Source organism: Schistocerca cancellata, chromosome 1 (genome assembly GCF_023864275.1).
Source record: "Schistocerca cancellata isolate TAMUIC-IGC-003103 chromosome 1, iqSchCanc2.1, whole genome shotgun sequence".
In the NCBI taxonomy this organism is placed as follows: Eukaryota; Metazoa; Arthropoda; class Insecta; order Orthoptera; family Acrididae; genus Schistocerca; species Schistocerca cancellata.
Window position 1 is genome coordinate 667,220,278 of NC_064626.1, and position 15,693 is coordinate 667,235,970.

Here is a 15,693-nt window from a genome sequence, read left to right on the forward strand (position 1 = left end):
AGGACAGTTCATGTATTTTAATCTTCATGCTGGCAGTATTTCACAATAGAGTAAAAGTACCTAAATTCTAAAAATCATATTACTGCTGTCAACACACTGTATTACTGTACATTTGTACAATGTTTTTGAGTAAATGATATATATATTCCACTAATTATTCATAAATAGGCAAATGATGAACATAAATAGTGAAAAGTGATATTATTTAATGATATTAAGTCAGAATTTCAGTGAATTATATAACTAGCAAACTGATCTATCACTCTGCATTTCTGTGCCCTTAAGAATGCCTAAATGTGCTCATCTCACTACAGTAAGTGTCTTTAATGTTAGTTACATAAATTAAGCAGTTCTAAAAAGCATGAACAAGCTTATGTAATCCAAATATGAGGGTCACTCTGAAGGTTTAAGAAATTAATTCAAATTCCTGCTTTTGCAAAGATATAATTTTACATATCCTCGAATAATTTGCTTCACAATGTATACTAGAATGTATACTATAGTGCAACTTGGAGACCTCACAGTGTGTCTTCCTGGGAGATTTATCAAGAACACCCAGTATCCAGATAAATCTGATTACAGAGACTCAAATTCATTTTTGTGGATGATTTCTTTTCTTTATGAGAACAGAAAGAAAGTGCATGGTTCTAGATATAATTGCCTAGTGGGCATAGAAATGTCTAGAGCTAGGATTTTTCAAGACAAACAAGGGTGGAAAGAGGAGAGCAGCTGGCCTCCTAGTATGTCGATATGCTGTCATGACAGTACAAGATCTTATGCAATTCAGCTTTTGCCATCTTCTGCTTTGTCATTTTGAAAAATCATGTAAATTCAAATCCCAATATACAAAGCTGCAGTTACTATCTTACTGTCAAGTGCTTTTATAATTATATCTCAGTATTTTTTAGTTTAACCTGCAACACAAAGTCACACAGGAGGCCAGCAGGTATTATTTGAGAACTGAGAATGTCTTTTTCCACAGCTGTTTGGCTGCTAATAAGAACAGTCCACTTGTTGTTCCTCCAAGCACAAAATTTGTGTACAAAAATGAAGTTTTAAAAGTGGACTGTTGTAATTAGTGGTCAAAAAGCAGAGAAGAAAGATGTGCTCGATATTGGTAAGTATCCACTAACTTGAAAGAAAATGGGCACTGTGCTTTGGCCCATCTTCCTTGCCCTCTTCATATTTGCTGGATAAATGTCATTATGGAAGTGTAAGTTGAAAGGAATTCATTTCATTTTTTGAGTCAAAATTAAACAGGATTGTTCCCACATCAATTACATAATTTTGTCTCCTCGATTCAATTAAATGAAATATATACTGTTAGAATATGCCACTGTTAGGCAGTAGAATTTTCATTGACTGTAAGCCTTCTTTATATGAGGACTCTTGTATTAAGTCAATAAAACAGGATGTCTATGCTGTCCCAAAAGCATGGTGAATGTGTTGGTAGGTGCAGAAGGGAGGTTCTACAAAAATTCTTGAAACAAATTTAATTTTGAAGGATAGTTATGTAATTTCAGTATTTATTGGACTACTGACAGCCCATATGCATGAAAGAGGAAGAGGTTCCAAATGTTATGCAAAGTTCCACAAGGTACTGACTGGCATTCATAACCAGTTTGACACTGTAATGCATCATTCAGAACTGCTCCTGGGCATGTGAACAATGGACATTTCTCCTTGGTTTTCCACAGCAGTACATAACTGAACATTTCCTAAACAATTTACATTGGGGATTTGTTTCAGTGTGCCTTTTTTTGGAAGTGCGATGCCAAACAGGTCCCACTTATGAAAAACGAAATACAGAGTGACCATCATAAATTAAAGAATTAACAAATAATAAAAAAAAAACTCAATTGCATAATTTTTCAAGTTATTCATCAGTATATTGTTGTTATTAATGTTGTCTACATAGCTATGAACTTCTACTCCTAAATGTTTTTGCTGAAGATTTTATATGTACAGCAAAGCTGTCTCTATTACATTATCTGAACTCAATGTGATCTTGAGGGGCAAGGAGGTAAATTGTTTCAAACAGTGGTGAATATAGCATGCAGATACAAGCATAATACTGTTTAGAGGCTTCATGAAAATCAGTGTGGAAATAAATCATTTGTAGCAATTAGTCAAATTGACCTTAAGCAATGTTTCTACAGGTGTCTCTCTTAAATGAATATCCTGTGTACAATACATGAATCTTCTGTACTCACCAATATTGAGATAAGCTTGCATATGTACATTTTAAAATCATGAAGAATTACAATATTACTATTAAATATTAATAAACATAGTTTACTGGTGTTATTTTACTTTTGCAGTAGTATATAAAATGCTTAGGAAGAAAACAAGATATGGACACCACAAATAAAATAGAATACTAGAAAATTTCTCAAAATTAAATAGTCTGTGTTGTTGTTGTTGTTATGTAAGCAATTAAAAATTATAAAATTCTCATATTAGCTGGAAAATATCACATAAACATTTAAGATGAGTTAAAGTACAACTTATGTTTTGGACATATACAACACAATATAAATGCTCTCCCATAAGTTATTTTAAATTAAAATTCCAGAGTAAGTTAGTGAATTCATCAGCTAGTTTAACCTAATTGCATCTCTACATAAAAATGAATTAACTAGTTTCTCTTACCTGTCTCCGTCTGAGTTTTTTGTACTTCTGCGATTCAACAAGTGTGCCGAGAAAAGAGAAAAAGGACACGTTACAGTCTATAGTTTATGAGATGTAACACTGTAACACTTAAAAGTCTACAACTTATTTCTCCATTACATTTTTGAAAAGATACACAATTACAGGAGCACACAGTCTTCTATCAGTAAGTGGATAAAGACTACATAAATAAATACATAAATTTCCTGCTGACACTCCTGAACAGAAACAGAAATAATAGTTTATCCAGTAAAAACTGTTAATTTTACAACTGTACTTACAAAATCATCCACTCATCAGCACAATATGAAAATGACTGACTAATTACAAAGCAAAGGAATACCTAAAGTGATAAGTTCTCATTATAATGATGTTATTAAGTTTGTCAGGCACCAATACTTCTATAATGTCTCTTCCCCTTCTCACTTCCCATAATATCATCATTCCCACCTAGTTTAGTAACTCCACTGAATTTTTCCACAGCAACACCTATGTGATGTCAGGATACAACTACAAAAGATATCAAAATCTTGAGTACCAGTTTTAAAAAAGGAAAGAAAAAACACACAAACAAATTGTCTCCCAATTTCATTATCCCCATCCTGAAACACACCCAGCTGAACTCTTCACCCACAGGTGATTTTGTCAATATTTGAGCCACTTGTATTTCTGTAGCTGATGTGCTTTACTTCCAATTGTGCTTTATTATCAAACTGTCATACAAAATTATACTTAATACCAGTATGGTTCAGTCATTAATGTTCCCTTTTTAGTCCAACAGATATAAGCGTAACAGATTGTCTTAAAAGACATTTGGAGTTTTCATATATGTTCTAAAATCTTTAGAACATTTCTTTGGCCACAAAATTCCTCTTGTCTAAAAAACATAAAACTGTTTCTGTTGTCTGAAGTGGCCACAAGTTTGTCTTTTTGTTGTCCAATACAGTGTTTCCAAAAAGAAACATAAATCATGTTGCATATACTCTGCTCTCTTCACTCCCCCAATTAGAATCAACATAATACAGAACAGAATTTGTATCTGTCTTTCTGTAACACAAATATCAGCTTCCCTTTGATATTTCAAACATTCACTTCAGACCTTTTCAACATCTTTCTATAGGTATATTTTCATGTCTGCTAAAATTGTTGATTTATGCATGATCTCTGGGCTTGAGCTGCCAAAGAATTACGATAGATGTTCAATAAGCAATGCAACACTCACTTTTCTTCCTCACCCAGTTTTGGTTCAGCAAATGTAGAGTTTGTTGTGGGACATCAAGAACTATTCTCACTTCAGCTCCTATAATTTCATGAAGTTCTGATTGGTGGTGTCCCTATATGTAGCCTTCAAAATGGTGTCTGTAACGGAGCTGCGTTTCAAGCAGAGAGTTGTTATTGGTTTCTTTTTGTGGAAAACCAGAGCATCACAGATATTCATATACACATACAGAATGTCTATAGAGACCTTGCAGTGAACAAAAGGACTGTGAGTCAATGGGTGAAGTGTCTGTCATCACCACAACCAGGTCACGCAAACCTATCCGATCTCCTGTGTGCTGGCCGGCAGCACATGGCTGTGGCTTCAGCAATGTTGAAAAGTGCAGACACTCTCATTTGAGGTGATTGATGGATCACATCAAACACCTCATTGCACAACTGGACATCTTTGTTGGTAGTGCTGACACAATCATCCACCGTTGGGGTGCTCAAAGGTGTGCAACCATTGGGTTCTTCACAGTATAACCATCTGTGTGCACCTGCTTGCACATTAAAAGGCTGATCATGACAATTTTTTGTCAAACACTATGTGGAGGTTATTGCTGAAGCAAAGCGTTGGCTCCTATGCCAGCCATTAGACTGGTACCATGCGAGCATACAGGACTTCCTAGATAAGTTGGTGTAAGGCTATCACAGTGAATGGAGATTATATTAAAAACAGGGTTTTGTATTCAAAAGAGTGGAGAATAATATGGTATATTATAATGCTGCATTAAACCAAGCTGCTTTCAGAAAAAATGATGTTGCGTTACTTATTGAATGTCCTTCCTAATTCATATTCAACCATGTCTCCACAATCTTCTTACCAGGTATTGACATCCATCTGCTTTTTGCAAGGTTTGCAGTCTTCTATAATGAATCTATTTAGCAAGTTTGGTCATAAGCGCATTGATTAAGAAATACTCTGCAAAGAACTTGGATCACTGAGTTCTCTCATTCAAAACGTTGTCATGAATTTATACATAATAACCTGTGAGTTTGTTTGACAATTCCTGACAATCAAAATGTAATTAACATATAGTGGCACATAAACAATTAAGTCATCAAAACTTCCAACACATATATTTATCAATTTTAGAGTGTTGAAACCCTATTTCCTTCACAAAATTATCAAGTGCCAAGCTCTCAGAATGTGGTTCACTCCATATAAGGAGTTGTGAAGTTCACATCCAGGTCCTTCCATATTCTGTACACCTCAAAGTACTTCGATATAAATATCATAAACAAATCTTTCATGTAGAAATGTATTCTGTACATCTATTTGTCCTATGACAAAAGTCACCAAACTAAAAATAGCAGTCAAAGTAGTGAGTCAAAGAGCATGTTTCCTTATGGTTATTTACCATTACCTATGCTCAACCTCAGTTTCTAAATCTGTCTTGTCCTGTCCAATATTTCAGGATAATTTTCAGTTACTTTGAACACTCAACAGCTCTTATTTACTGGAAGTGATGTTGATGTTCGAGGTACAGTTCTTCTTTTATTGCCTTCGTCCATTCTCATGACAATGTTTATTCTTTAAATCTTCAAAATCCTGAGATAAATTTTCCACAGATATTTCTGCATTCAAAGTGAAAACTGGTTGGTCATCATATATCAAGATTTTCTTGTCAGTCTGTTATTTCATTCTGAAGGTTTCTTTTCCTTCATCTTTTCATATGTTATGAGCTCTGGATTTCCATCATCAGCTTGTTGACTTTCCTAGAAAATGGATTCATTCTGATGTCCCTCATCTTCTAATTTATTTTCCATTATGCGGGTAAGCTACTACAAACAGCACAGCACAACGGAGGGGTATATGTTGAGAGGCCAGACAAATGTATGGTTCCTGAAGAGGGGCAGCAGCCTCTTCAGTAGTTGCAGGGGCAACAGTCTGGATGATTGACTGATCTGGCCTTGTAACACTAACCAAAACGGCCTTGCTGTGCTGGTACTGCGAACGGCTGAAAGCAAGGGGAAACTACGGCCGTAATTTTTCCCAAGGGCATGCATCTTTACTGTATGGATAAATGATGATGGCGTCCTCTTGGGTAAAATATTTTGGAGGTAAAATAGTACCCCATTCGGATCTCCCGGCGGGGACTACTCAGGAGGACGCCGTTATCAGGAGAAAGAAAACTGGCGTTCTACGGATCGGAGCGTGTAATGTCAGATCCCTTAATCAGGCAGGTAGGTTAGGAAATTTAAAAAGTGAAATGGATAGGATAAAGTTGGATATAGTAGGAATTAGTTAAGTTCAGTGGAAGGAGGAACAAGACTTTTGGTCAGCTGAATACAGGGTTATACAGGGTTATAAATAAAAAATCAAATAGGGGTAACGCAGGAGTAGGTTTAATAATGAATAAAACAATAGGAATGCGGGTAAGCTACTACAAACAGCACAGCGAAAGCATTGTTGTGGCCAAGATAGACATGAAGCCCACGCATACGACAGTAGTACAAGTCTATATGCCAACTAGCTCTGCAGATGACGAAGACATTGAAGAAATGTATGATGAAATAAAAGAAATTATTCAGATAGTGAAGGGAGACGAAAATTTAATAGCCATGAGTGGAATTCGGTAGTATGAAAAGGGAGAGTATGAAACATAGTAGGTGAATATGGATTGGGGGTAAGAAAAGAAAGAGGAAGCCGCCTGGTGGAATTTTGCACAGAGCACAACTTAATCATAGCTAACACTTGGTTCAAGAATCATAAAAAAAGGTTGTATACATGGAAAAAGCCTGGAGATACTAAATGGTATAAGATAGATTATATAATGGTAAGACAGGAATTTAGGAACCAGGTTTTAAATTGTAAGACATTTCCAGGTGCAGATGTGGACTCTGACCACAATCTATTGGTTATGAACTGTAGATTAAAACTGAAGCAACTGCAAAAAGGTGGGAATTTAAGGAGATGGGACCTGGATAAACTGACTAAACCAGAGGTTGTACAGAGTTTCAGGGAGAGCATAAGGGAACAATTGACAGGAATGGGGGAAAGAAATACAGTAGAAGAAGAATGGGTAGCTTTGAGGGATGAAGTAGTGAAGGCAGCAGAGGATCAAGTAGGTAAAAAGACGAGGGCTAGTAGATATCCTTGGGTGACAGAAGAAATATTGAATTTAATTGATGAAAGGAGAAAATATAGAAATGTAGTAAATGAAGCAGGCAAAAAGAAATACAAACGTCTCAAAAATGAGATCGACAGGAAGTGCAAAATGGCTAAGCAGGCATCGCTAGAGAACAAATGTAAGGATGTAGAGGCTTATCTCACTATGGGTAAGATAGATACTGGCTACAGGAAAATTAAACAGACAATTGGAGAAAAGAGAATGACTTGTATGAATATCAAGAGCTCAGGTGGGAACCCAGTTCTAAGCAAAGAAGGAAAGCAGAAAGGTGGAAGGAGTATATAGAGGGTCTATACAAGGGCGATGTACTTGAGGGCAATGTTATAGAAATGGAAGAGGATGTAGATCAAGATGAAATGGGAGATATGATACTGCGTGAAGAGTTTGATAGAGCACTGAAAGACCTACGTCGAAACAAGGCCTGGGAGTAGACAACATTCCATCAGAACTACTGACAGCCTTGGGAGAGCCAGTCCTCACAAAACTCTACCATGTAGTGAGCAAAATGTATGAGACAGGCGAAATATCCTCAGACTTCAAGAAGAATATAATAATTCCAATCCCTAAGAAAGCAGGCGTTGATAGATGTGAAAATTACCGAACTATCAGTTTAATAAGTCACAGCTGCAAAAAAACTAACGCGAATTCTTTACAGACGAATGGAAAAACTGGTAGAAGCCGACCGTGGGGAAGATCAGTTTGGATTCCGTAGAAATATGGGAACACGTGGGGCAATACTGACCTTACGACTTATTTTAGAAGCTACATTAAGAAAAGGTAAACCTATGTTTCTAGCATTTATAGACTTAGAGAAAGCTTTTGACAATGTTGACTGGAATATTCTCTTTCAAATTCTGAAGGTGGCAGGGGTAAAATACAGGGAGCAAAAGGCTATTTACAATTTGTACAGAAACCAGATGGCAGTTATAAGAGACGAGGGGCATGAAAGGGAAGCAGTGGTTGGGAAGGGAGTGAGACAGGGTTGTAGCCTCTCCCCGATGTTATTCAATCTGTATATTGAGCAAGCAGTAAAGGAAACAAAAGAAAAATTTGGAGTAGGTATTAAAATCCATGGAGAAGAAATAAAAACTTTGAGGTTCACAGATGACATTGTAATTCTGTCAGAGTAATTATACCTGAAGTTCTCTTGAATAAGACACCACAACATACAACTGGCTAGTACAAGTAAGATTCAGAAAAAAAGATCATGCACAGAGCAAATTTTTAATCTGAAAACTATTCTCAGGATAATAAAAATGTGGAACCTTAACACAGTCATTGCACTCACTGATTTACAAAAAGTATGGAAGTGGCACAACTTGACCAGAAGAAGGGATCGGTTGGTAGGACATGTTCTGAGGCATGAAGGGATCACCAATTTAGTACTGGAGGGCAGCGTGGAGGGTAAAAATCGTAGGGGGAGACCAAGAGATGAATACACTAAGCAGATTCAGAGGGATGTAGGCTGCAGTAGGTACTGGGAGATGAAGAAGCTTGCACAGGATAGAGTAGCATGGAGAGCTGCATCAAACCAGTCTCAGGACTGAAGGCCACAACAACAACAACTATCTCAACCACTCTAACAGTCCCTTTTGTGACCCAGTCATTCAGTTATTTATTCTATATATACAAGTACAAGATATTTTTTGGATTGCGGACACACATTAGAATTTATTTATAACTTCATGGAGACAATACTAAAATGCATTATATCTTGATTACTCATAAATGACATGTTACAGATGAGAAAACAGTTTACTTTTCTGCAACCATTCTTTAATACTATAAAATTACTTATTGGTATGGAACTCATCCAATGCCACTTCAAAGTAGCTTTCTTTTAAATTTTTTTAGTTACCTCAGATGTTTATTACACAATATATAATAGCTGCTGTTGTTTGCACTTTTTCTGTTATGCTTTGCCAGGTGATAGTCATAATGTATGCCAGCGTTACAAATAAATAAAATTTTGTTTAAGAGATGAGAGTGTAAGTGATTGCTTAGTCCTGAAAATTCCTTTACATGATTCATTATAGCAGAGACTGCACAGTATCCTTATTACTTCCTCCCATTCTTCTATACAACCTCCCCCCCCCCTTAAAAAACAAAAAAAGACATATATTCTATCTATATCCCGGAGTGCAGGACAAACCCCAAACTTCAGTTCCATGTGTAAGATATGGACACACTAATACAAAGCACACTATACACATTTTCTCATGACTTAAAATTTGTTACATATCTTCACTGAAAAAATAAAAAAAATAACCTTTTCTTCCAGAGATAGCCTTTTTGCTGAAAGTTTAAATGGTTAGCAGTCTTCTCATTGTGCCATCAGTGACTCACAACTCCTCTATGTGGTGAATAGCAATCTGTCCTTTTCATAATCTTGTTATTGTATCATGCTGGACTTTCCATTGTTGACAGTCCCTAACTACATTTCTTTCATCTCACAACCCACTGCAGTTTTCCTATGTTATTATTCTCTAACACATTACTTTACTCAGTGACCATCCTTATCTTTCTCTACTTTCCTGTATTTTACAGTCACCTTCTAAAATGCACATGCTCTGTGTCTCTTTGTGTACAACACATGGCAACATGACCATTCAGGTTGCTGGTACAGCATGTCACGTCGAACATTCTTCTGGCCAATACAATTACTCCTAGACGTACAAACTGATCACACTTCCTCCCTCACTCTTGCTTCCATACCTTCCTGTGCCACATGAACTCGAGGAACCCATACCTAGTCACACCCGTCCTGTCTCTCTCTTCCTTAATTTCAGCATGCACATATTGATCTCACTTAATCGATTTACACTTGCTATTCCCTATCTTCACACATATCCATCCACTGATCTGCAACCCACAATTATTGTCTCTCTATATATTTTTCTCTTTAATCTCATTATGTTTTCACATGGATTTTAGTTCATTTTCATCTTCCATTATTGGCCCTACTTCCTCAGGTTTCACCTTTTTTCCTCATACTTTATCTATTTCATCCTTTTTGTGATGTTCCCATGTGCTTTCACTCTTTTTTTTTTCTATTGTCCACAATGTATCCTTGCTCCTTCCAATTGCGTCAATACTGAAAAATTTCCCTCTCCCTAGCCAGGACCCAGTCCAACATACTGTTCCTGCATTTTTGCTTATCTCATGGAATTCCCCCCACCCTCTCTCAAAAAGAAAATGGCCTGACCATCAAATCACCCTACTCCACATGCAATCCTTCCTTCCACAAGACCGCTATCTGGTCAAATTCCATCAGCCCATAGAACTCACCAACCTAATCCTTCAAAGCCATACAAGTCAGGTGCAAACCTCCCTGCAATACCTCCTCTCCACCCGCAAAATTCTCCTTCTCTACAATCCCAAATTCCTGCATTCCATCTCCCAGACTGAAAACTCCTGCACTCCAGGAACTAGGGCAGCTTGCACAATACCATTTCAAAAAGCTCTCCAACCTATTCACCTTCAACTTCTGCCTTAAACTACCACTGTCCACTGTCTCTACAAGAGCCTTCAAACTTCCCTCACAACCCCTCATAGCCAAAAGTCTCCACCTCACAGAACTAATAAATTTACCACACCCTCAGAACCCAGGCCCAAATAGACCATGACCCTGTGCTAAAAAAGCTTCAGTCACACAGAAGAAGCAGTCCTTTCCAAAGGCTTTAACTTTTGTTCCACTCCAGAATTCAATCATGCTGGACTTGTAAAAGACCTGCTCTTCTCCTCCCATTCCCACAGTGAAAACACTTTTTCACCACCAACACTACTAATCAGGCTCAATCCAAAACCAATACTGAACCTTGTCTCACTCAATTCATGATCCTTCCCCACTACCCCCAAATCACCCCATTCTCCTTCTTTTAGTGTTCAACTCTGAGGTTGGTTTGCAGCAGAGCACCATCCTCTCTTCTTTCTGCCTTCCTCTTCATTTCCACGTACGTGTTACATCCAACATCATTCATGATCTGTTGCACGATATCCCTTCTGATTCCTTCCCACAGTAGCTCCTTCTGTTATTGTTCCAATGATGTCGTTGTGTCTTAGGATGTACCCTACAAGTTTATCTCTTCTTGTTTGGATGTGCCTCCACAGAGACCTGGTTTCCTGTACTCTTCTAAGCACCTCTTCATTTGTTACTTTGTCTCTCCAGCTGATCTTCAACATCCTTCTATAGCACCAAATCTCCAGGGCTCTCTACCATCTTCTCTCTTCTATTCCTATTGTCCAAGTTTCATATCTGTATATTGGTCCACACTCCAAACGAAAGCTTTCATAATATGTTTCCTTATTTTTAGACTGATGTTCTTGCTGGTGAGTAAGTTACTCTTCAGATTAAATGCAATTTTGGTCTGTTGCATTCTGATCACAATTTCTTTCCAGCTTCTACCATCTGTTTGATTTTGCTTTACAGGTAGGTAAATGCCTCTATCCCTTCCAGCTCCTCTCTTCCAATTCTCATTCTCAGAGGTTCATATTCTGCTTCTTACTGCATACCATCACTTAAGTCTTTTTCTTGTTTATTCTCATTCCACACTGATTGCACAGAATCCTTTCCATTGTTCTGAGGACTTTCTCTACATCTTCTTTTGTCTCCATGACTATAGCAATATCGTCTGCATAACGTAGCATGTCTATCTTCTGCCCATTAGTTTTGATCCCCACCTCAGTAGTTTCTCGAACCATCCTTGTCTTACCCCTTTCTAATTTTTGCTTCTTGTTCCTGGTGACAGTTCCTAATCACTGCTGCCCCATTCTTATAGAAACTAAGTATCACATGGACATCTTTGTACTTCTTTCCATTTCTCCTCAGCACTCTGAACATCTCTTGCCAAGCAATTTTATCAAATGCCTTTTCCAGGTGTACAAAGGCAAAGTACCTTGGTTTATTTTTCTGTAATTGCTTTCGATAAGGAGCCTCAGTGCCAGAATCGCTTCTCTTGTTTTCAATCCCCTTCTGAAACCAAACTGATCTTCACTCAGCATATCCTCCACTTTATCTTCAATTCTCTTCAGAATTATTTTTACAAGAATTTTTGATGCATGTGATATTAGGCTTAAAGTTTGGTACTGTTCATATTTTGTAGCTGCTGCCTTCTTTGGTATAGGAACAATGACACATTTCTGGAAGTCTGTTGGTATCTCTCCTGTGTTATAGATGGACCTAATAAGTTCAAGCAGAACCATTTTCATGCTGAACCAGCATTTTTTATTAGTTCTGCAGGGATGTCATCAATACCCATTGCTTTGTTGTCCTGTAGTTCTTTTAGAACTTTGTCAAATTCTTCTTGCAGAATGTCGTCTCCCTTGTCATCTTCGTCTACTTGCTCTTCTCTTCCTATTACTTCCTCCAAAAAAGATGTTCCGGTATACAGCTCCTCAATGTATTCTTCCCATCTCTTCACCATGTATTCACCAAACAGCATTCCCCCCTATTTATTTCCTATTGTACCTGAAAGTGTTGTTTTATTTTTGTTAAAAAATTTATTTGCTGTTCTGTAGGCTAAATCAGTTCTTCCGTTTTGCATATTTTCTTCCACTTCCTTGCACATTTCCTCAAGAAAATTTTCTTTTGCTTTCCTAGCTTCTCTATTGACTAAATTCCTTAGCCTTCTCTGTATTCAGCTCTTCATTGTTAATCAGTTGTGATTTCGTATGATCCCCTGTTTTCTATAAGCTCAATAAAATCTGCTGTAACCTATTTCCTCTTGTTTTTGGGTTTAGTTCCTCCAAATATTTTTTCTGCTGCTTTGTGTACACCAGATTTAATTTCATCCCAGTCTTCATGTACTCCACCATGTCGAAAATGTTTAGCTAGGTTGTCTGTTTTGTGCGTATAGCACTTTGTCAGTCTCTTGGTTTTCAGTTTTTCTAATTCCCATTTAAGTTTTTCAGTCTTCTTCTTCAGACACCTGAATCTGAGAGAACTCTTCATCAGGACCAGATTATGGTCACTTCCTATGTCCACAAATGATAGTTCCTGCAATCTTTTACCTGGTTCCTAAAATGTGCTTTCACTAGAATGTAATAAATCTGCTGACTCCTCAGGTCTCCAGGGGCCTTCCATTTGTATCTTCTTCATTTGTGATGTTGGAAAATTGTGTTTGCAACAACTAAATGGTGCCTCGAGCTGAACTCTATTAGTTGACCTCCTCTTTCATTTCTTCATCCAAATCCAAATTTGCCAACAATTCCTTCCTCCGGCTCTTCACCTACACTCCCATTCCAGTCCCCCATCTCCCTTAACATTTCTCATTGCATTACTGATTTCTTCATATATTTCGTCAATGACTGCATCTTCTTCTTTGGATGTTCGCATGTATACTTGTATTATCACAGTGTCCTTTGGTTTAGTTTCAATTTTGACTAGTATTATTTGAGAACTATATTGCACACATCCCTTGACACATGAGCCATAGTTTTTCCTCAAAATTATTCCAACCCCTTCCATTTCTGGTCTATCCTGGCCATTTCTAGTGTGGATGACTCTGTATTCTTCAGACCAGAAATCACGTGGTTGGGGCCATCTCATCTCCGATATGCCTAGGATATCAATTTCCAGTCATTCCATTTCAAGTTTTAGGTTTTCTAGTTTACTACACTGAAGCAGTGTTCTCACATTCCAAGTTGCTTTATTAAAATTGGGATTATTTTCCTTCACCTTGTCTGTATCTTTTGCAGTCTGCACCCAGAGATCCGAATGGTAGACTATTTTATCTCCGGAAAATTTTACAGAAGATACTGGCATGTTTTACTGCTGGTGCTTGGGATATCCATCGATCTTTAATATGGTGGTTTCCTGTTGTCTTCCACATCCTATGCCATCGACCATCAGCTGGTCATTCTGACTTTGGAAATGATTTCTCATTTCCAGGGCAAGAGGGTGCCCTGCCCAGCAAATGCTGGGGTGATGAGTTATCCTGGTCATCCCTTGGTTCCTGTCTACATTAGCCACCACATGAATGATGTTGCCCACTCCCTACTGTGTAGAGGTGTAAATCAGGAGTATAGGACCTTAACGGCATTTGCTAGTCCCCTCCATTAACTTTCCATAATTTTCTAGCCTCGAAGCTTGCTTTGTCATCATGTCTCAACATGGAAATCAACCTTACATCTGCAGAAATAACCACAATGCAACACCTAAAAATGGATCCTGGCCTTATAGTACCATCTGCTGACATAGTCTCCATCACTGTGTTTATGAATCACAGGGATTACCTGGCAGGACTCTGCCAGCTGTCAGATTTCTCTGGTTCATCCTTTTTCTGATATTACCCATGTACTTTCAGACATTTTTTTTCTATCCTCTACTATGAGTCTTTGCTCCTTTCATCTAGAAACCCAGCCACAGTGACCTCATTCCAGAAATCCAGCAGGTATTCCAGACCCTTCTCAAATCCTTAGGCCCATCCCAAAATATCTCAACTGAGTCTACCTCTCTCGTCACCTTTACCACTCCCTGCACTCATACCTTCTACATGCTTCCTCAAGTCCATAAATCCAACCACCCAGGATGCCCCAATGTGGCTCGTTACTGTGCCATCACTCAGAGCAAATCTGCTCAGATGGACCAATACCTTCAGCCTATTAGCCATGATCTCCCCTACTATATAAAGGACACCAACCATTTGCACCACCAACTCTCCACAGTTCCTGTTCCTTTACCATCTGACTCCCTGCTCATCATTAATGATGCCACCTCCCTCTACACAAACATTCTCAATAATGACATCTCACTATTTCGAAAATATTCCCTAAAAACAAACCCATCGAACAGCAATGAGCCCTCACATGGCACCATCCTATGCCAATCTATCTGTGGCCTATCTAAAGCAATCCTTCCCAACCACACAGAATACCAGAACCAGACCTCTCACCCAGCTCAGATTCACTAATGACATCTTCATGATGTGGACCAAGGTGAGGACACCGTATCCATGTTCCCCAAGGACTTCAACACCTTCTCCCCAGTTTGCTTCACCGAGTCCTCCTCAAACCAATAATCCACCTTCCTCTATAATGACTTCCATATCAAGGATGGCTTCATCAGCACCTCCAGAACACCAAACCCTTCCAATCATCAACGATAATTCTACTTTTCAGCTGCCACCTATTCCACACCAAAATGTCCCTTCCTTACACCGTACAGCCACAAATGAGCACTCCTCCTGAGACCCCTGTACAACCAATGGCTGGACTAAATGACTCACATACCCTGCCAGAGTTCTGACTACTTCTCATCATGCCCTGAAATGAGGAAAATCCTACCCACTATCCATCCTGCCCCTGCCATAGTGGTATTCTGCTGCCCACTGAACCTACACAATATCCTTGTCCATCCCTGCTCCCAACCTTTGGCTCATGGCACATATCTCTGTAATAGACCTAAACACACAATCTGTCCCATAAATCCTTTCACCATACTTACTTCAGTCCTGTCACAGGCATCTCCTATCTCATCAAAGGCAGGGCTACTTGTGAAGGCAGCCACCTGATGTACAACAAACCTCCAACCACTGTGCTGATTTCTAAATCGGCATGACAACTAACAAGTTGTGTGTCCACACGAATGGCAACTGTCAAACTATGGCTAAGACTGTTGGATCATTCAGTT

At 38.3% G+C, this 15,693-nt stretch overlaps 1 protein-coding gene across 1 annotated transcript in view; it reads right to left on the reverse strand.

The window, feature by feature from the left end:
• LOC126092594 (collagen alpha chain CG42342-like) overlaps positions 1-15,693 on the reverse strand; it is a 614,083-nt gene that overhangs the window by 324,143 nt on the left and 274,247 nt on the right. The window contains exon 16 of the mRNA XM_049908319.1: positions 2,653-2,679. Coding sequence (XP_049764276.1) covers positions 2,653-2,679 — 27 coding nt within the window. The remainder of the gene's footprint in view (positions 1-2,652; positions 2,680-15,693) is intronic.